This window comes from Cyrtonyx montezumae, unplaced genomic scaffold (genome assembly GCF_038088225.1).
Source record: "Cyrtonyx montezumae isolate F1298 unplaced genomic scaffold, pur_monq_1.0 scaffold_4, whole genome shotgun sequence".
NCBI classification, from domain to species: domain Eukaryota; kingdom Metazoa; phylum Chordata; class Aves; order Galliformes; family Odontophoridae; genus Cyrtonyx; species Cyrtonyx montezumae.
In genome coordinates, this window is record NW_027072045.1 from 2,307,565 (window position 1) to 2,329,130 (window position 21,566).

General features: G+C 41.7%; 1 protein-coding gene across 2 annotated transcripts in view; it reads right to left on the reverse strand.

The window, feature by feature from the left end:
- DOCK1 (dedicator of cytokinesis 1) overlaps positions 1-21,566 on the reverse strand; it is a 262,795-nt gene that overhangs the window by 188,368 nt on the left and 52,861 nt on the right. For both annotated transcript variants that reach the window (XM_065746466.1, XM_065746465.1), the window contains exons 21-25: positions 21,097-21,197; positions 19,242-19,376; positions 16,289-16,397; positions 6,973-7,043; positions 6,014-6,120 (exon numbers count right to left, since the gene is read on the reverse strand). In XM_065746466.1, the coding sequence (XP_065602538.1) occupies positions 6,014-6,120; positions 6,973-7,043; positions 16,289-16,397; positions 19,242-19,376; positions 21,097-21,197 (523 nt within the window). The remainder of the gene's footprint in view (positions 1-6,013; positions 6,121-6,972; positions 7,044-16,288; positions 16,398-19,241; positions 19,377-21,096; positions 21,198-21,566) is intronic.

Consider the following 21,566-nt stretch of genomic DNA (forward strand, 5'->3'; position numbering starts at 1 on the left):
ATGAGATTATTAGCAGGATGTTTATTAACAATCTAAAGCTGCTTATACAGACATTAAGTCCCTAAACCACCCCTAGAAAGGCAGACAGTGAAACAGCTGCATTTGAAGTAATAGGCAGCAGTCATACAACCTTAGCTGAAGAACAGCATCCCCTCAAACTTGAAAGGGATGCTGAAGCTGAACGCAGATCCAGCACTGCAAAGAGTTTTTTGGACTGATGAAGGTGACTCACCATCACCGTGTTGATATCATCACTGTTTTGGATGCACTTGAAGCTTCTGCAGCCCTTGACCACTTTCCCTCCCTAATCCAAAGCCATTCCCTTCCATGTTTAAGCACCTGGGCCACTCTTCCAGGACATGAATCACCAGACAGACTCGGAAAGAAGCAAAGGCAGATTTGCCCTGCCCATAGCAGGGATGAATCAACATTTAATAACCTACTAAGGCCAATAATTAAGACATTCAGGTTCCTGCTAAGCCCCGCTAGCAGAAAATGGTCAAAGATCAATTTAATATCTGCAAGCATCCATGAGGCAGAAATCACAGCTACGTCACCTCTGGGGATGATAGCCTGGAATACACGTTGATCAACAGAGCAGGTAATCAGGCTGCATTTCTGAGAAAGGAAAAACTAATTGATTTGTCAAAGCACTTCCTTGGGAATCAAGCAGCCTACACTGAGTTCTCCTCAAGCTGCACCTCCTGGCTCTCTGCCTTCCTACACATTGACTGCTGAACATCAGCTGCTCGGTTTGTAGCTGCTGCAGAATGCAGAACACGGGAGGATAAAACAGTGTTGAGGTGTCCTGACTACTTGATCATTCTATATTAAAAAATTCAGATCCTTCTCAGATCACTAGAAGCACCCACGACAAGTGTAAAGCACCAAGGGTGTGAAACCTTCCCCCAGGTTTACTTGGCCCTCTAATTACTAATAGAAGCTTTATGCCAAAGAAGAAATAGTAGCACAGAGGTGACTTTGGAAGAAGCAAAAAGGAAAAAACACTGCCAGTTGGAAAGACAAAGGCTGTGACTGAAATCAGATGGGCACTTTATGGCAGTCATCATCTGATCGTAACAAAATCCCTTTTATGGGCTGAATGGTTTTTATGTACTTTCTCTGGCATTGAGGGAGCTCACCAACACACAACTGTCTCTATTTACGTATGTACGCACATAGGTAAAGATTTCAACAAGTCTACTACTATGGTAATACACTCCACACTGAGACAAGATTTTAAGCACCTCCTTTGCCATAAACTACTTTGAATAACACTGCGTTGATCAACTGCCTCTCGATTATTTACAAGCAGAGCAGAGGAAAAGTTAACCTTCATCGCCCTGTCGGTCACAAACACCTCCCAGCACTGATTAATGGCAAGGCCAGAGAAATCCAGAGCCTATGGCATTAGTCTGCTGCTCAAAAACCAGCTGAAGATAGCTCACAAGTATGATGCACAGTGATTACAGACAACAGTAATACGACATCTGTTCATTCTCTGCTGCACAAGTCCAACCCCCAGTGATTAATGACACAGGAGCGCGCAGCGAGAATAAAATATTAATCTTTATAAAAGGATGCTCAGGGGGCATCATCAGCTCAGGAGCATCCATGCAAAGCTCCAGCGAAACACTGACACGGGAACTCTGCTGGAGCTAAATACATGCAATAAATTTTAGTCAATACGAAGTATTTCATGTAGAAGGGACGCTGCTAAATGCATTTCTTTGTTTTATACCTCACTCTGTTTACGAGGCCAAAAACCCCCTCTGCTCAGTAACTGTGCTTCCACTATGGTGGAGATGAAGACACTACGTTTAGTCAAAATTAAAGGGTAAGAAGTTGTGTAGATGCTATACGCTCCCCGCTAACATTTAGCAGACAATTTCCCAGCAGAGAAACCACTGGATTTCCTGGCTATTTAATACAGCAGCCACACAGCTCACTCAGTAATTAGCTGGGAGTCATTTGTAAAACAAACTGATTCAGAATGCAAACAGCTCTACAGGACAGAAGAAATCAGATAAATCACTATTTACACAAAACCCAAATTCCAACGTTTCAAGGATAAGGCACTTCATTTAGCCACAGACTAAGCAGTTGTGCACTTAGACCTGAGAGTGAGCATTCAGCTGTAAGAAAACCTCTATGCCCCAGACTGTTCAGACACAGTCTCACAGGAGACACTCACGATGCTCTGTTTCAGGTGCTGCCCTGAAGAATCGTGTCCTTTGTGGGATACCTGAACAGCTCTGAGCACAGACAACAGAAGCATGAAGGTCTGATGGGTTTATTCTGTATGGAGAACCATCTTTTCTACCTGTTGGCCTCTGTAAGCAAGCACAAGCTTGGAAAGAGGGCACTCCTTGTTGCCAGGTGGCATTTCTTCATCAAATACATACACAAATAGACACAAATGCTCCTTGAAGGTACCTGGCTCTTACACTCTTCAATTGCTTAGAGACAAATAGAGAGATGCACGCTCTCACTTTCTGTTTAACAGTGCTTTGACTGCACAGTCACGCACGCTGATTTCTTTCCTTTGGGTAAGAGGTCTCCATCGTGAACCACTGACAGGATAATTGCAGCAAAGTGTAAAGAGTGCACAGGATATTCCTGCCAAGGCTGGAGAAGTCTTAATAAAAGTAAATACAAGGTTTGCAAAGGAGACGTGCTACTTCGAATATGACATGCAGCATCACCAGAAAGCATCTGAACAAGTTTTTCAAAAGGATCTGAAATAGTTTTAAAAGACATACAAAGCACAATGCCACGGTGTATCCGCACCCAAGAACCCAAACTCTTCAGATTTCACAAAGAACACCAAACCATCCACTGCTCCACATCCTGAAGGCAGAACTCAAAGTATTTCACACACACCCCTCTCATCCCCGCATCCTTCCAGCTTCACAAATCCTCGTATTTCCAATTTTAACTCTTGAGACACCACGAATAAATCTTCCTTGACTCTCAGGGCACAGAATTAGAGCATTTTTTTCAAAGAAAAAAGAAAAAATCACTGATGAAATGCTGCTTGATTTTCAGTATGTCTTCAAGCTTTCCTGCAGTTCTACAGTCTTGTACCACATATTGCTTTTAGACAAGAAAACCTCATTTCTGTGATATGGTACAGTATCAGACTGACACTTATATGAAAATACTGGCTATTAGTTTAAAATGTTTGAATAAATGAGAAGAACTTAGTAATAAGAATTCAAACTCATGGAACAAGGGAAGTCTACATTTAACCACTGTGGCTACTTGCTTAATTTACTGTCAAGCATCTACAAAAGATTTCCAGTACAATTCATTCTCCAGGCATAAGCTTTATACAGAATTATCTGTGGCACAAGGAGCATTTATGATAATACTTTCTTTATTGATACGGGAGACTGTGTGAGGACATGCAGAAGTGCATGGGAGGAAGGGCAGTACACAGATGTACACTGCCAGACAGTGAGAAGTGGCACAGCTGTGCCCCCTCACTGCCCCCACGCTCCTGGGTCACACCTCATCTCAAAACTGAAGCTGGGATGCACACAGCAGTCTGTGCAGCACTGCTGGTGCACATGCCTTGAATGTCCACCACACCTCAGCTGGAGCGCATCACTTTGAGGGCATTTTTGACTCAGGTGACATGAAAGCCTGCAGTCAGGAGCCTCATCATAAGACCCAGGAGCCATTCAGAAGTGCCATTCCATCAGTAAAACCACACTGGGTTCAGATGGGTGAATCAGCAGTAGCAGCAGGATGTTTCACCTTTCTTAGGAGCTCCACCAGCTAGTCACCTCTCCCTGAAGACAGCCGAGTTTGGAGCTACACATAAACAAACCAGCATACACAAATTCTCCTTCAATGACTCTCCTGAGAGAAGAATTTAATTTCCACAGAGTAATATAATAAAAACATGATGTGCACCTGTAGTTTCTCCCAGAAGTGCTCTGATCATTGCTTTTTATCTACTTGCTCTCAATTCTCTCCTATCCAGAATGGCCAAGGGTAACACCTCACATCACTGACTTCTGCTCCCATGGCTTGCATCCTATAAGCTGCTAGAATAAGAAAAAATACTACAAAAAGCTGAGAATGAAAGACAGAAATGATGCATATTTTGTAGTAACACTTGGTGCACGCATCAGGAAGAACAAACATTAAAATAGCCTATGAGAAATGTGTATCATTTTAGGCAACACCAATAATTCCATCTGCTTTCTCCTTTAATACTCCTGCAATTCAGAACAGATACAGTCGTGTCACTCTTCAGTTGTGGCAAATAAGGGCAGAAAAGATCTAAAAAGTGAAGATGAAACTGCAGTGCATTTGAAGCAGCTGGTGCAGGAGTGGTGACATAGCCATTAGAGCCAATTTAAAGCAGCTTTACTCCTACTTCATCACTGGCTGTAGTTACAGGGAATACACCCACAACTTTTGTGCTACAGTCCCACTTGAGCAAAGAATGGTAAACTACTGAAGGCTTCCTTGTGGAAAACCTCTAACTCTTTCTTGAAAGGTCCAGAAGCTCTATGACCCACAAGCCTTAACTCTCTGTAAGCATCCTTTAAATTTTGAGGGAAAATGTGTATATGTATCCCCAATAATTTTACAAGTACTTACTATAAATATACTTAAAGAATAAACGTACTGCAAAGTCGGTCAGAACAGAAGGTAAAAATAAAACAAAGCTTGTTCTTTGAGCATCATTCTCCACTGCTACTTGATAAGAAAGAGCAACAGTTAGGACACGTTTCCACGGATCCATGCAATACCTCATCTTCTAGCTGAATTGCTCCACGTGCAAAGCACAATGCTTTGTGAATTTAGGGACGATGGGAAGCACAGATTGGGTTGGCATATACACTTTTTTCTTTTAAAACTAATTGTAAGAAGATAAAAGCTATTAGATCCAGCAAGAGTTAAACTGTGGCCACACACTATTGGGTTTAAGACCTGGCTGCACAAAGCTAGCCCACCAATATATATATATTTTTTTTCTTAATCGCATCATGAGCATTTCTGATCCACAGAAGAGTCCTTTCACATTCCCTTTATGGTTGAACCATTGCCTATTTGCTCCCTCATTAGCTCCTCCTGACAGTACAAAAACACTTAGTTTAGGGTAGTTTAACCTGCAGTCATCTAGAAAAGAATAAAATGCTTCACTTCAGATGAAGAACTCTAAGACACCACTTGAAGATTGCTTCCACAGTGTAAAAGGAGAGAATGAGAAAGCATGGATAAAGGGTCTTGTATGGCTAACAGAATGAATAGTACCAAATAGCATTGTAGCCAAGATATTTTAGAGATGCTATATTTAGAAAGATTATCACGATGGAGACAGTCAAAATAAAGGAAAATGCTCACCCGTGTCCTAGGCTCAGGGTAGGAAACTCCAAAGGAGCAATCTCCAGAAAAGAGATCCTTCCCCAGGGCACCATAACACTCTTAAATGAGGTCTGGGAGAGGTGGAGTCAGACTGCACCCCTTCTGGTCACACAGGTGCTTTGCCTTCACCTGTGCTCCCACAGCTGACTCTGTGCTCACCTCAGGTGATCAATCAAGCCATGGTTCAACAGTTCCCATATAGGTTTCTAATTCCTTTACTTTAGCAAAGGTTTAACTTACAGGGAAAGAAAAATGCTTCAGAAAGAATGGCCATCGAGAACACCTGTTGTTTCTGCAAGACTTCACTGAGCTTAAAAGCTATATCCATAGCTTTTGATAAAATAAATGCAGCTAAAGTCATATCACATGCCAGTAACACTGGATGCTTAGTGCCCTCTTAAATGAAAAATTACAAGTGTTTGCTTTCACTTCTTTATGATCTCTAACCTGCAGTAAGTGTCAATTAGCATTCCCTCACTTCCTTTTAAATCTTCTCATCCTGCTAATGGAGCAACCTTAATTGGGAGCAACCTCCGCTGCGTTTGGCAGCGAGGACAGAACTTCCACCAGCAGAAGTCTGCAGGCAATGAGTGAGGGGACAGTTTAAGAGTCACAAAGCTGCTCTTACCGTGCTGCGTGAAGAGGTCGCTGTGAACAATCTCGATCAAACAGTAGAGCTTCTGAATGGTCAGCCGGCTCACGGGAACGTTCAGGATGAACTCAGTAAACAGCTTGCTACGTATAAAGGGACAAGTGAAAGCATAGTAAGCTCTCCACAAAACATATAAAACAAAACAAATAAACGACAAAATTAGCACAAAACCAGATAGACAACCACACACTTCCCCAACCACACACTTGCAGGCAAGCAAACTTTTTTTTCCTTTTACTCCATATAACAAAGTTTTAAATTCCAAATACAGTTCACATTTCTCTGATATTCCTCTGCTTACTTTTTTCATCTATTCTTTTGCCCTCTCCCTCTCATCTTAGTTTTATACCGTTTTCTTGTGTTTCATTTCAGATTCTGTCTTTCAAGTTGCAGCTGTCGGTGATACTCCCTCTTCAATCATCACAGATTTGGTTTCCCTATTGTCTTTTTGTTCCAAAATGATTTTCTATTCTGCTTTTCTATTTACAATTTAGAGCATTCCTGTGTTTATAAGCTACAGAAACATCCATCCATAAATAAGGCTCACGGAACAAAAGTTATTATTTACATTGAGTTTGTAATTCAAACAGTGATGCATCAAGCTTACAGGTTGAGTGTTCTGTTGTCAGTTACTGACTGATAATTCTTGATGTCTCATTATATGGTTTTAGTAGTCAGAACTGCAAAATTTGTCAAGACGTTGTCAAACCTCAATGCCACATATTGCTTTGCAAATGGGATATCTGCATAGCCCTGCAACTACTGGTAGGAAAAGGGTGATAAAACATCTCAGGTGATCATATTTCATTGCCTCCATGCTTTGAGCCAACAGCATGCTGGTAAAACAATGCATTAAGAACTATACTTTTTTAATATATAATATGCATTATTATACAAACTAGTCCTACATCAAGTACACTCAATTTATTACTTACCTAAGTTCTTTTGGATCAAATACTAATTTTACATCATTGACAATAGCTGGCAAATATTTAAGTGCTGCTCCCTGAAAAAAAAAAAAAAAGAAAAGGAAGACTGAAATTCATGCCTCCTTCAACCTGATGGGAAGACTGCAAGAAGAGAATCACATGGGTGTAATTGCTTTGGCTTAACTATGCACCGTGCCTACAGCTGAGCCCTGTAACTCGCTCTCAGCCTGTTCTTCTGGAGATAAGTCACTCAGCCTCAAAAGCCTGGGAAAATGAAAATGTTGGGATTGAATAGGTCTTGAAGAAGGAAGGAGCAAGAGAAGAGCTGGGAAGACTGATAGCTTGCATCAGTAATCAAGACAGATGAGCTCTTCCCAACATGTTAAAGACACCTCTCAGCCTACTGGGACACAACATCTGTTACATTCCCTTCATCGTTTCTCCTCATCCTCTGTGGAGCTGGACATCCTTATCATTAGCCACACTGTTTTGGATTAACATCCCTTCAGTACTTAAAAATCAACCAAAACCACATAACTGACATTTTTCCCTTCTTTGTCGTTACAAACAAATCTGGAGGTCTTTAATTCCCCCTCAATCTTGCAGTAGTCACTCCATCAGTATATGTTGGAAGGATACATAAATAAAGTCCTACCAACAAAGACATTAAATATTTTCACTATTTACAGTCATTCCAATCAATTTTAAGGATCTTTTTAATTTTTTTTTTAAACAGTCAGTGGTCAATAACTTATTTCTATCACAAACATTCTCTTAAATCCACCAAGAGCCAAAACCTAGCCAGGAAAAATTAATTCCTCATCAGGTATTTCTGTGCTTACTGCTTAGCATTTGCTGTTCCCATCCATGACAGCACCATGTAATCCCTATCCTTCTGAATTAGGAAGGGAGTTCTTATTCATTTCTCTACCAATTCTTTTTTACTCTCAAGGATGTGACATGTAATTATGGTACACAGCTTCAAGGTCAGACAAAGTCAAGATGCAGAATACTTCTGTTTAATCAATAGTTCTTAACAGTAGGAAGAGGAGCACGTGAAAACAAACTTGAGGAATACTGCCCCACAGGTACATACAAAACTATCTGTCTGTTTTCAAACTACTACACGTTAGTAATTTTAGATCAAATTCACTGTCCTTGCATGCTGTAGGTCAACTGTTTGATTACAGTCACAAGGGCCAGCTCAGTCCCAGCTGTTCAGTAAAAAAGGGAAAAGTTGTTTAGAGCCCGCTATCAATCAAATATTTTAATTGCCTTTCCAACTAAAAATATGAACAAGTACCATTAATGATTAATACGTACTATTCAAGAGTGAAGTTCAGGTATATTATACAGTATAATTATTTTAATTAAATCATTTGCATATCTTTAGATAAGATTAGAAGAGGTATCACTGATACAAAATGTCATTTCTTGAATAATGTATGAAGCAGTGGTTCATTTACATATTTCCCAATAAAAATGCAGACTGAAATGATTTTAGCTCGATGGTTAAAGAAGGCATATGCCCACATCCAAAAGCATACCCAAATCACAAGGACAGGCAACACTTTCCCTTTGGTAATAAAGCACTGCCAGGCTCCTTACAAATTTCTAGACCATGCTGCTCCAAAATGTGGCCACGTGGCCCTGGCAGTGGCAGAGGAAAACACCCAGTGGTAGCAGCTAAACAAAGTTCTGGGTAAAATATTACATGAGAAAAACATAAGGGTACACTACACGTCTTCTGATCAGCTCGTATCTTCTTCTGCAACGTGAACATACAAAGCTGGTTTCTGTTTAGCATTCATTGTTAAAGAAACACTGCTGAAAGGGACAAAAAAATCACAGAGTGAAGATTTCGTGGCCCGTGCTCCGTTCTGTTCTCAAATTCAGTCCATCAACTGGGACTGAGTCAACACCCAGCGTTTCCCACCAACGTCTGCCTACATAGGAGTTGACACAGGTTTGTTGTTCCATTTTGTTAAGGAAACGTAGTGGGTTGGTGGGTTTGTTTAACCAGCAGGAACGCTCACAGAAAAAGTGGGATGAGGATAAAAAGAAAAAAGATTTGAATGCATAAGGCACCAAAAGGCTCTGCTGCTATAGAACGAATTCTTCAGGAGAGGCTGACATCTGTCAGGCAGTCCCAGGTGACAAGCAAGGGACATATTTCAGTGCTTGCTGACCAGTTTTACAAGAGCAAGGAACAAACGTGCCATAGGTTAGACACAAATTTCCAAACGTTCCCCTTCCTATTCACAGCCCATTTAAACTGCCAGGCTTGATTGTCAAACACTTCCACGTATGCTTAAAGGACTACTTACATGCTCAGAAATCAAGCTCATAACTGTAATTATGCAAATAGTCCCATTATGTACAGGCTTATGTGTTTTGATGGATGAGGACTCTAATGACCAGTTATAAACCGCAGCCATCGCTCTGTTTTTATTTGCTTATCATTCAAATGCATGTAGCAATAAATGTTTAGTAACACACTAAAAAAAAAAGAGCTTTCATTTTATACCTTCAATTAAAATTGCACACTGTGCTGGCACAATCATTAGAATTAACACTTTAATGACTTGAACAAAGTGCTGTTAGGTAAAGCTGTTTAAAGCATCAATTTAAAGCTTTATTTATTTATTTTTTCAATTATCAGCCCTTTCGTTCTGCTTTGTGGACAAACCAACTGAAGTTTAGCATCTTTAAATTGTTAAGGAAACTGAAAGTTTATATTCCAGTGTGTGATCTCAGCTGACCCAGTGACATCACACGCAGTATGGTGATGCTGGCAGCCACGAGAAGTCTATCTGTGTAAGCCAAAGGAATTGCAATGTAACTCAGGTGGTATTAACTCCTGCAAGAGAGCAGCACTCAGTGCAGCTTTCACTGTTAGAAGTTGCTGCTGAAAGCAGATCTATGTAATGCAGGTTTTGTTTCACAGTGAAGAAAAATTCAGTGATGGTTTCTACCAGAAGATCAGCTGGGGGAGGGAAAAGAAAACAAGGAAACACGGACACAGAAGGTCAGGATAAGCAAGACCAAGTGCAAAGCAGACACTTTCTAATGGTGGTCCCAGTCCCACTGAACAGCAGCAGAGCTATCCCAGTGCAGTGCCCACTGCCACAGCGCATTTTGGACTGATGAGTTAAATAATGAGGCAAGAAAACATAAAGAACATCTTCTTCTTATCAAGAACAACAACGAGCGCTTTCCTTAGCTCTAAGGGTTCATTTCCACACACAAACAGGCTGGGAGGTCAGCTCTATGCTTTTTGCTTGTCTCTTCAGGCCAACAGAAACACCTACACTTCATTTTGGAGCTCAGGCCCAGGCCTGGAGCTCTTGGCTCCTCTGCCAGCTCCCTGCATGCCCAAGGGCCCAACAACTTCTGGGTGCACTCTGCCCTGAGAGCCTTTCAGCTTGCTTGGAGATGGCTCCCTTTGTGAAAAGGAGCATTACTTGAAGTATTTGGTCATCAATGACTAAAATGCTCTCAGAAATATGGTCTGATTTTTGGGTGGTCCCATGCAGAGCCACGAGCTGGACTCCATGGGTCCAGCCAGGTGGAAAAATATCCTAAATACATCATCCCCAAGCTGATGCATTAACACCACTACACAGACAGGACAGAAAGCATGGCACTGCTCTGCCTCACAGCATCCTTCTGCCACCTGGCACAACAAGCCTGCACAAGCACTCTGTCCTGTCGAAGCACACAAATATAAGATCTGGTACTTCTGCTAAGGACCTGAAAGTCGCTTCTGATTTCATTTTGGGTAACAGATAAAAACAGATTGAAGTTTTATTCACTTACTTACTTCAGAAGTTGGGAATGTTGAACAATCCTGTTCCTGAACAGAAATGACTGCTGCAATAACAAAACCAGCCAGTGATATATAAATGAAAACAAAGCAACTATCTGGCATCAGAGGATTCCACTCAGAAGATCCTTCATCCCACTCTGGAGCTCACACTGACACGGTATTTAAAACACATTTAACAATTCAGTAACAAGAGCCTCTTTACAGCAGCAGCTCAAGGAAATTGCAGCACTAACTTCAGGATGTCATTAGATTGAACAAATGATATTTGCAAAGTTTCAAACAAAACGTATTCAGAAGACTATAGTACAGGCTTCTGCCTTGGATATGTCTCCTTATACTACATAAAAGCAAGAACACCTGATTTCAAAATGTCATTTTGGAAAGTCATTCATTTCAAACAGCGCAGCTATTCTCAGCTATTCCCAAAATTAAGCATAAAATTTCTTGGCCAAATACAGTATAACTTTATGAACTCTTCTGTCTGATGAAGCAATGAATTTCTTTTATCTATGCAATCTGTACATGACTTCAATGCTAATTTTTATCTTTTCCATCACTGAACAGAAAGCACATCCCTTCTACACAAGCATTATTCCCTGGCTGCAAATCTCATAAAGCCAGCCAAATTAAGCCTGGTCAGCAGCTGGATGAAACCATTTCCAGGAACACCTCAAATCTACTTTCCAATTGCTCGAGTCGGCAGTAACCATTCGTTCCAAGTCACAAGTGAGCCCACGCCTCTGGCACGACGTTCAGTGTAAAACAGCACCAAGCACGACCACAAGGAGAGCAGGAAAAGAAAAACCATAGTCCAAGGATGCATTTTGGCACTCGACTGATTTTCAATGATGGTCATAAAATACTGAACCTGTTGGCAAAGCACACCCTGAGCAGCCCGTAATGGATTTCTCCCTTTAAATACTTTCCTGTGGTTTTCACAGGAAACACTTATTATGAGGGAAAAACAAACTGTGGATACAGAGAACCACCAATTCTTTGTTAGAAGAGACAAGCATTACAGAAACCACACACACAGGAGAATTCTCATTAGAGAAATACTATCATCTTCTGCTCCAGTTCTCTGCGGTCACGTTAGGGGATTATTTTTATATGCTCACCTACTTCATCAATAGCATTTAAAGCACAGAACGAAGTCGCCCACCTGCCTGCATTTTCAGTCCTCCTGAACTGCAGCACAAAGCCACACACAACAGCAAACACTGGAGCAAGCTGCAAGAGCCCTGCTGAGAGCAGCACAGCTCCCTCATCCCAGCACAGCCGAAATCAGACAGCCCCCATACGTTCAGTGCAGCTGTTTCCACTGCCCTTGTTTCTAAGAGATGCAAGAATAAATTACTAGGAAACATCTGCACGGTTATCTAAACTTAAAACGTCGTGTTCGGCTTCGGCTGAGCTCATGCTTAAATGGTGATAGGTTAAGGAAATAATTATCATGCACCAATTAGCAGAAAACAGGAACGCAAATCAGGGAAGCTCTCGACACCATTGCAACCATTACAAGTACGTAGGAGCATCCAGTGCTGCACACCTTCTACAAATAACTCCTCAAATCCAACTGATGCTTGGAAAAGCAAACAGCTCCACGTACAGAGAAATTACTGCAGCCCACTACTACTCGTCATGCAAGAAAGACCGTGGTGAGACGATGACCTGGAACATCTGTCAGCTCAGATCAGTGTTTTCATTTCCATCTCCAGTTTGGATAACTGCACACCTAAAAAAGCAAGCAGGGAAGGTGTTCCCTGTATGACTGCCTAGGCTACAGCCCACACTGATGCAAAGGAAAAGAAATAGTCTGCTCAGGTAACTAACTGTAGTAAGATTCACCTTAAACACAAATTTATACCATGCTGACTTAGATTCTAACTTACTATAGGACTGACCATTCATAGCCAAGGATGAAATGTTTTCTTTTAATTCATTCTTACCTCTCAGTGTTTTATTTGCAACACACTTGGGGATTGGGGACGTTATAAAGGTTTATTAATATCTAAAGAGAGGTGGGAGGCAAATGGACGAGGCCAGGCTCTTCTCAGTGGTGTGTGGCAATAGGATAAGGAGCACTGGCCTAAAAATGGAGCCTAGGAAGTCACATGCAGAAGAAATTCTTTACAGTATGGGTGACAGAGCACACAAACAGGCCGCCCAGGGAAGTGCTGGAGACTCCTAGATACTCAAGACCTGTCTGGACACTCACTTGTGCAAGCTGTTATAGAGAACTGCTTTGGCAGAGGGGTTGGACTTCATGATACCTTGAGGTCCCTACCAATCCCTGCAATTCTCTGATTCTGAGTCCACCAAGAGCTGAAGATGCTAACAAAAGCCCTGCATGAGCTTTTGGCTACTAACAGTAAAATAATATGTAGCTGAAGAGCCACGGCTCAAGTTTAAATTGCTGGTAATGAAAGAATGGATGTGAGGCTCCACAGCACAGCCTTGTGCAACCAGCTCAGTGCCCTTCCCAGCCACAGGAGCAGGAGCCAATGTGACCTAAGCAGCACAAAGTGCCAATTTGGGTGCAGCAAAGGATTTTGCAAGCAGGCAGATGTTTTGCTTGTTTGTAGCATCCTTTTTAAGTCCTGAGAAAAACTTAAATCAATGCTGTGCACAGTTATCTCTGTTTGTAGTCAACCAAACTGTGAAAGCCACCTTTTACCTGCCTGCCCTCCACAAAAGCACTCTTGGTTTTGTCTCCTCAAAGCCCAAACCTGCAGCCAGGCCAACGAAGCAACCCTAAATCCTTGTACAATTCAGGCACTTTGCTTTTGATTAAACTTCTTACTTTTCAAGGCTTTGCGTGCACCAGTTAAAAAAAAAAAGAAAAAGAAAATAAAAGGGGCAGTTTAAATGCAAATTATTCAGTAACTGAAGAGCTGAGCAACAGCTGAACAGCTCATCAGCTTCCACAAGGACATAAATATTTGAATAGATAAAGAGTAATTCTTCCCAAGAACATAAGACTCCAGTCATTCATTCTCCCCCGCACAATGTCAGCCTGAAGGCTGCTCCCTTCACAGACACATTGGGAAGAAATAACAAATAACAACAACAACAGAAAGATCAGCAGAGCCAGTCCAGGGGGAAAAGTTGTAACCACTTCCTAAGAACTCTGCAGTGGAAGTTCTGCTTCATGTCGATAAACTATCAAGAAGCATTAAAAGGAAAAACAGAAACATTCAAATTGGGGAATTAAGTACTTGACTCTTTTAATGTGAAGCACCTTAATTTTCTGTGTAGGTCTTTTCAACTTCTTATCTCTCCAAACAGACTTATTTCACGTACACTTCTTTCACATACGCTTATTTCGCTTTCTCAAAGTACGTTAAAAAGAGAAGAAAAAAAATGGCCTGAAAGTGATAAAGCCAGATCTGCTGATCTGAACTGAACAATAACCCCACCCAATAACTCACCTGCTATCTACATTAGTTTTCTGTGCAGCTTCAGCACAGGGAATTCCAGCTGCAACCCTGCTGGGCTGGCCAGCACGGCACTCAGACTCCAGCAGTGGCAATGGGAGATCCCACCTCACCTCCAGACTGCTCCAGCACCCTCCAGAGGCAGTCACCCAGAGCTATGGACCAGAACATCAGCCAGCACTCAGGTGTGTGGCCAGCAGAGCAGCTACAGCATCAAGGTGCCCTCTGTGCATCTGCCAGCCCCAGGCAGAGCATCACACAGGTGTTAATGTACTCTGAGATCCTACTGTACATCTGCTCTGAAGCACAGCTCAGTTCCATGAGGTCCTCCTGACATCCCTCAACATCAGCACAGTACTTAGCTCCCCAGCTCAGGTCTCTGATAGTGGTGCAAAATGAAGCCTGTAATAGCATGCCTCCCGTGGCTGGAGCCTGGGGAGGGTGTCAGTAACACACCTGTCCAGCAGCAGTTTGTTTGGCAGGAGCCATACTCACTCCTTGTCAAAAACAGCACCCAAGCAAGCAACCACATTACACACCTATTCTTTGTAATGGAAACACAAAGTTCTAGCTGCTGAAAGAATTGCAGTGCTTCAGTGGATACTCAAACATAATAAGAACAATCTCACAAGCTGCAAAAAGTCAATACTAACAATTACATATTCTAAGAGCTAGGTAATTAGAGTCCCAAGGAGATGAAAGCCATGAATGGATAATAAGTGAAAGGCTGTGGAGGCTGCTGAAAGGCACCCACAAGCACTCTTCTCACTCAGCCTTGTGCTGATCCGTGGCTGCTGCATCCATCTGTGTGCTTACACAGCGTGGGTGCACACTGCACACTCCTGAAGTAGCCCTCAAAAATGAGTCTCAGGAAACAAACCTTATATTCGATCCTCATAACCTGCAGACATCTTATCTGTAGCACACACAGTGTGTGACTCAAACTCAGCAATTCCCATTCAGGGTAGATGCTCTAAAACAGAATGAAAAGGCAGCTAACTCAAATAACATCACATCCCTACTTTGTTATCAGATGCAACTCTGAGTTCTCACTTGCAAACCAAAATATTGCAGCTCAGTGGTTTTATTTCCCACTGTCTACTTCTGCCATGTGCTCAGCATAATACCACAAACCTGAGACCAGAAATAAAGGACCAAGGGTTGGACCAGAAGTGTTTTTCCACTCCACACTTCACAGCTTCCCCTTGCACAGGCACTGTGCCATGCCACTGTTTCCTTTGCCTCCTGGCTGCTATATGAAATTCTTCTGATGTACAGCTACTACACACCTGAGCAGAAGTCATATTATTCCCACATTCAACCCCAGTTCTTAGCCCCTTTCTGATCATCTTCTACCAATTCAGCACAGCTGGGTCAAGAGGTGCCTCCTTTTATAAATTCTGTTAGGACTCACAAGGAGAACATCAAGGTGCAGCTCATCAAATGTGTTTACTACAGTCTCTACACTTTTCCAAAGTGAAAGAAATTCACTGAAAGAATACGAGCCTGGTTTTGACACACTGACCTCCGACTGCTCTAAATTACAGGGCTGGAAGATTTACCTATTAATGGCTCTGCAATATTAATAGCCTTTCCATTAAAGGTCGGAGACCACATCCCCAATTCCACGAGCCAGCCAACTCTACTAACAAGTAGACACCATATTAAAGGAAAAAAGTGGAACCAGAGGTGGAGTTTGCAGCCTGACTCACTCCTGATTTGCCACATAGAAGTATACTATGTTCCTGAACAGTCTAGGACATAAATAAATGAGGATATGACATCAGTATCTGAAAAACTGTGACTTAAAAAATACCTTAAAGATAAGGTTATTTAATTTATATCAGTTAATTGCAGAATTGACATATTTGCAGCAACAGAAGTAAACTTGTTTGAAACACATTCCTCTTTATGCAGCCACCAACTCCTTGTTTGAAGCACTAAGCATTAATCAAGTTAGAAGTAAATGCATTTTGGGGCACAATTACAACACACACTTTATCCACTGCCTAATTACAGCTGGGGACACACGAGCCAAGATGGAGAGCTGTTTCACCTTCACTATGACGGTCTGTTCGGAGATGCTGCTCATCATCTCGTTGATGGACTTGAAGAGCTGCAGCAAAGACTCCCTGAAGTCTGCTTCTCCTTTGTTTTCATAAAGCCTGAAAAACAATCGGGTGTGTCATAAACCAAAAATGGAAATACATTTGTCATAAATCTGTCCAAACGACTGATAAGTCCTTGCATTGCTTGATTTTCATTTGAGTTTGCAAGTGTTTACTCATTGTCACACTGCACCAAGAGTTTTCCCCCAACAGAAAACTAAAGAAGCAGCGACCAGACTGGGCCAGCAGGAGCAGATCCTCTGTGTCTCCAAGTCACCCCTGCACAGCGACCCAATTCCACATGCCCAGGCAGCACTGGGCTAGCAGATGTCTGCAAGGACTGATGCCAAGAAGCTCTGTGATGTGGAAGCCAGGCAGCACCCCCACCAACTTAGCAGCCATCATTAACATCTACTAGTGGCCCAAGGTAAGAGACCTTAAAACCTATGAAGGAAAGGAAAACATACCAACTCTCTATTTTCTCAACACTCGTCTTCATGAGAAGAGAGGACTAAATATTTCACTGCTGATTCCTGGATAGCTGACACAAAACTAGTCCTGTTTCCCACACACTCAATACTGCTGCCTCAGAGGAATGACTAATCTGTGGCTGAAGTCTGAAAGGTGCCTTCAGACAGGATTTCCAGAGCCCAGCCCACAGCAAATCCTTTCTCTCTCTGCCAGATGCTTTCTGGGGGGATAAAAACTGCCACAAGACAAATCAGAAGCACAATGGGAAGAAAAGAAGCTACAGCTGAGCTGAAGAACCTCTTCCTCTGGAGATCCCCTGGTTCAACGCAACACTGGAATGAGTATCTCTGAAACCCCTTGGAGTACTTCAACAGTGTGACTGTTGGTTCAGACGTGATGAGATCATCCTCACAAAGAGGAAAGGGAAGACCTCTTGCACCAAACCATTCCTCGTTATTCTTCACTCTTTTTCCCCTCTCTGGGGATACAGAGAACCCATTTCTATTTCATATAGCGTATCCAGTTTCACAGATCTCAGCGTGACAGACTTACTATGACCAAAAGCCAACAAGGACCACTTTTCCATCCATGGCCAATGTTAACAGCTGTGTCTGAACACATCAGATGGATGTTCTCCCCTAACTCACTCCATGTATATACATTCATCTTTGCTTGCCTCCAAGAGCCCCTACCATCATCCACCAGCTTCTGAAGCTCTCCGTGGTCACATTAGCTCTGTCCCCGAGCCCATTTGGCACCAAGAGCCATTAGAGCAGCATTCACCACACCTCCCCTTTATTTTCCTGTTTCAAAACCCAGCAAGGAAGGAGCCCCAAGTGTGGTGTGCCACTCAGAAGGAGCAACACACCCAGGCACTTTCTCTGTACTGTCTCAGAATGACATCTTCACTCACAAAGATAAGCAAGCTGTATTTAGAGCTCACAATGGACCGCCATGGAGGTAAACATGGAGATCAAGGTGCTCATGTTGCTTTGCACTGAAACCAATGCACATCATTTTTAATTCTGTGTTCAATGCCCTTTGGGAGCCACAGGTATTATTAAATGCTATTTAACAAACATGCAGGGAAACGAATACTACAGAAAAAATACTAAATTGTGCTATTTTGTGCAAGTTTTTATTCCCCTCTCAGGCTAAAACTGGGGGCTACACAGGACAAATTGTGTGTTAACTCCCAGTCTCAATTATGGATTTCAGTGTCCCCCTGAACATACAAGAGAGGCGTAACATATGCTAATACAAGGAGTAACTAAACTTGACAGTTCAATAAATCAAAATGCTTCAGACAAAAAGCTTTGCATTTCAGAAAGGAAAGCATAATAAAAACAAACAAGCTGGAGTCCCGAATATGTTTCTACTGCCAGCTATTTAACATACCTGTCTTTAACACACCTGGTAACAAATAAAAGCACAGCAGTTGTGAGAAGAGCAGTATTTACACCACAGCAACATTTCCTCCGCCGTTTTCAAAGTGTAAAGACTTTTCTACACTGAACATTACCACTTGAACCCGTACTGAGTAAACTGAAGAATGATTCTTCTGAAGCTCACTCCATCTTTTGCCCTTACAGAACTTGATATATCACACAACTGGACTGGCCATGCTTTAGTGAGATGAACCAAGCTTCTACACATTATCCATCCCCAAAGCTTGCCTGATATTACACTCCCCAAATGCTGTGCATATTGTCTATCATATTACTACCTTAAAGATATATTGAAAAGATTCTGTTTCCTTGTTGGAATTTCTCAGTAAAATGCTACACTTGAACATGATCATCATTTCAATTGCACATCTCCAGCAGGATTTCAATCCTACAGCAGAACAAATTGTGGTGTCGTTCAGCAGCTTTCCCAATTAATCCCCATTCACTGAGAATTGCAGCTCCTCAATCCTAAGGTACCCTGAATTAGTATTTGGCATGAGAAAACCCAGTGGCCACTACTGAAGGCTCATACAGTCTGTAAATCCAATCTGCAGCCAGAGATCTTTTTTTCCCCTGTATTAAAATGATTTGTAGGACCTGCAACAGTATAAATGGCATTCAGCATTTTATGGATATCACAGCAAGAGTCTTAAACGAGTGAATTGCACTCTGTCACTCACAAAAAGGTTGATGGAGCTGGTGACTTCACAGCTCTACATAAATCCCTTGTAATAAGTTTGTTTCAGTCCTTTTACTACTTGGTACAGACTGCATCTAAATTAAGATGAACACATCAACTCGCTTGCAATGCTTTCCATATGTTGGGTAGAAAACAGAGTACTGAGATCAAAATTAACTCGACTTTATGGACAGACAGCACCACTGAGCTATGCTGCACATCACTGCTTTTGAGGGAACCAATCCTTTCTACACAACACCACCAATCTTAAGGACAGGGATTTCCCACAGCCACCACACTTACTGATTGAACAGTATCCTGGACCGGACTATGAACTTGAAGATGTACTCCAAAGCTTTCATGGCTTTGAAGAGTTGGTCAGTGATCCCACACTTCTCAGCATTATCCACATAGGTTTTTAATACTTTAGTCAGTTTGCTGTTTGAAAACAGACAGAGAAGTTATAAGCACGTTCATAGCAAAGAATCTAAACTCTGAGAAACTGAAAGAAAAACTGCGTTTCAAGTAGAGCTCTCCATGATACAGAATTAATTATGCAACTAATAAATACACCTTATGAACTTGCTTGTGCTGATTAAGTAGCTAGCTGCAACCTGCTCTTGAGTGAGTAAAAACACAGACTGCATCACTCAACACAAAAGCAATAGAGAATGACTTGATAAGATTCCTCTTATGCTGGATATTCAAGAATATTCCAAGGCCATCATGAAGGTACAACTGCTACTAACAGTCAAAACAATAAAATTAAACACAGAGACCTTGTTAAAATTAAAACACTTCAAATGGGAGCATGCTGTTTCGTGAAGGGCTCCCCTTTACGCAGCTTTGCCCATTGATTTTGGGCTGGAATTTGTGAAATGTATTCCTTAAAAATTCATAAGACAGCAGCTAAGAATGTGGAATAATGGCATTTCCAAGTGTGTCAAATTCGGATGTAACACAATTTCAAAAATAGCACCATTCTGACTACCTCATTTTGAATGAATATAAACCACTTACATAAATGCAACTACAAGCAGTTCTGTATTAAAATGCCCTAGCTTCAGTGCCTGCTTCAACGTGCACATTAAAAGTAAGTACAGCACTACATACCGATACAAACAATAGCAAGATGTCTGTCTATACAATGCTATGTGTGCATTTCTTTAAATAGGAATTAAGCATTGGAGAATTTCAGGCAGCCACTTGCATGTTCTTAAGGCAACCTCCCTTTACCTAGCCTGGTGCAATAAAAGCAGAGTGGCAGCAGAGATCTGTCACAAATCAGGCCAACATTGTCATGTCTTCCCAGCACCCAAAGCTGAAACCTGCTTCTGCATCTCTCTATTGAAAGGAGGGATGGATGCTCTCCCTGCCTACCAGCAGAAAGGCCACCTCCAGCTCCAGCAACAAAGGCAGGAGCTGCAGGATGCTTCATCCTTTGTGTGCTTCCACCAAGGCAGAAGTGGCAGCAGATCAGCGCAGTGAACTTAATATCAAAGCTGTGACTAAAGGCATAACTTCTTCACTATTTTAAATCAATACTGCTCAAACTCTTTCTGCTCACGTAACAGAGACTGTACAGCAGCAAAGCATACAGCAGGTTTGCTTGGCTGGATTTTTTTCCTTTCTAACACCAAGAAGATATCCATTATGTATTTTTCTCCAACGTGAACAATCTGAAGCAGTAGCAATGGACCTAACTGCCAAGAAATACTTAAGACAGCAAAAAGTAATGGATCTGTCTTTGCTCTTTGCTACTTTCTCCCCAGAATGACAGTAATACAGATAATATAGGAAAAGATATCAATTGAATGCACCCCATTTGAACAACAACACACATTTAAAGAATCTTAAATAGATACTATTTCCTTCTCAAGTATGAGTGAGAATTGCTTATGAATATTTTCCCTACAAAACAACTCCTGAAACAGTCAATTATCCCCTCCTTCAGTACAACAAAGTCAAGCCTCTCTCCTTGCAAATATTTTATTGCTACTATTTTAGAAGGGAAAGACATAATTCATTCGGTCTCCCACACAACAAATTCTATGGGCAAATTCCTAATTAAATAACTAAACAATGATACCTGGAAAAAAAAAAAAAGTGCAAGTCACATTACATCCCCAATGCAAAAAAAGGAGTTTTGAAGACTTACGTGTAGGCTAACGTAGCACTGAAATGCTTCTTAATGTACGTTTCCAGGACCGGATTAAAATGTTGAAATTTTCTGTCAGCAATCAGTCCAATGATAAATACCTGAAAAAAAATAAATCAGTGTAACTACTGCATTACACACAAAAAATTAATCCTGTACACTTAACCACTATTTTCAGACCAGCCACTGTAATAACATTAAAAATAAAGAAAGACTTGGACTTCTGATCATCGTCCACACATACAAATACTTCTCCTGATGTTTGGTTATCCTCTCTATATACAAATATTTCTCCTTCCTGTGAAAGTTCCTGTGCAACCTGGTCCAGGGAGCTGCTTTGGCAGAGGGGTTGGACATGATGATCTCAAGAGGTCCCTTCCCACCCCTATAATTCTGTGATTCTGTGACTCCCTGCTGCAAACAAAGCTTTCTGATCCAAGCAAAAACTTTCTGCTTCAGCCCTAACTTCT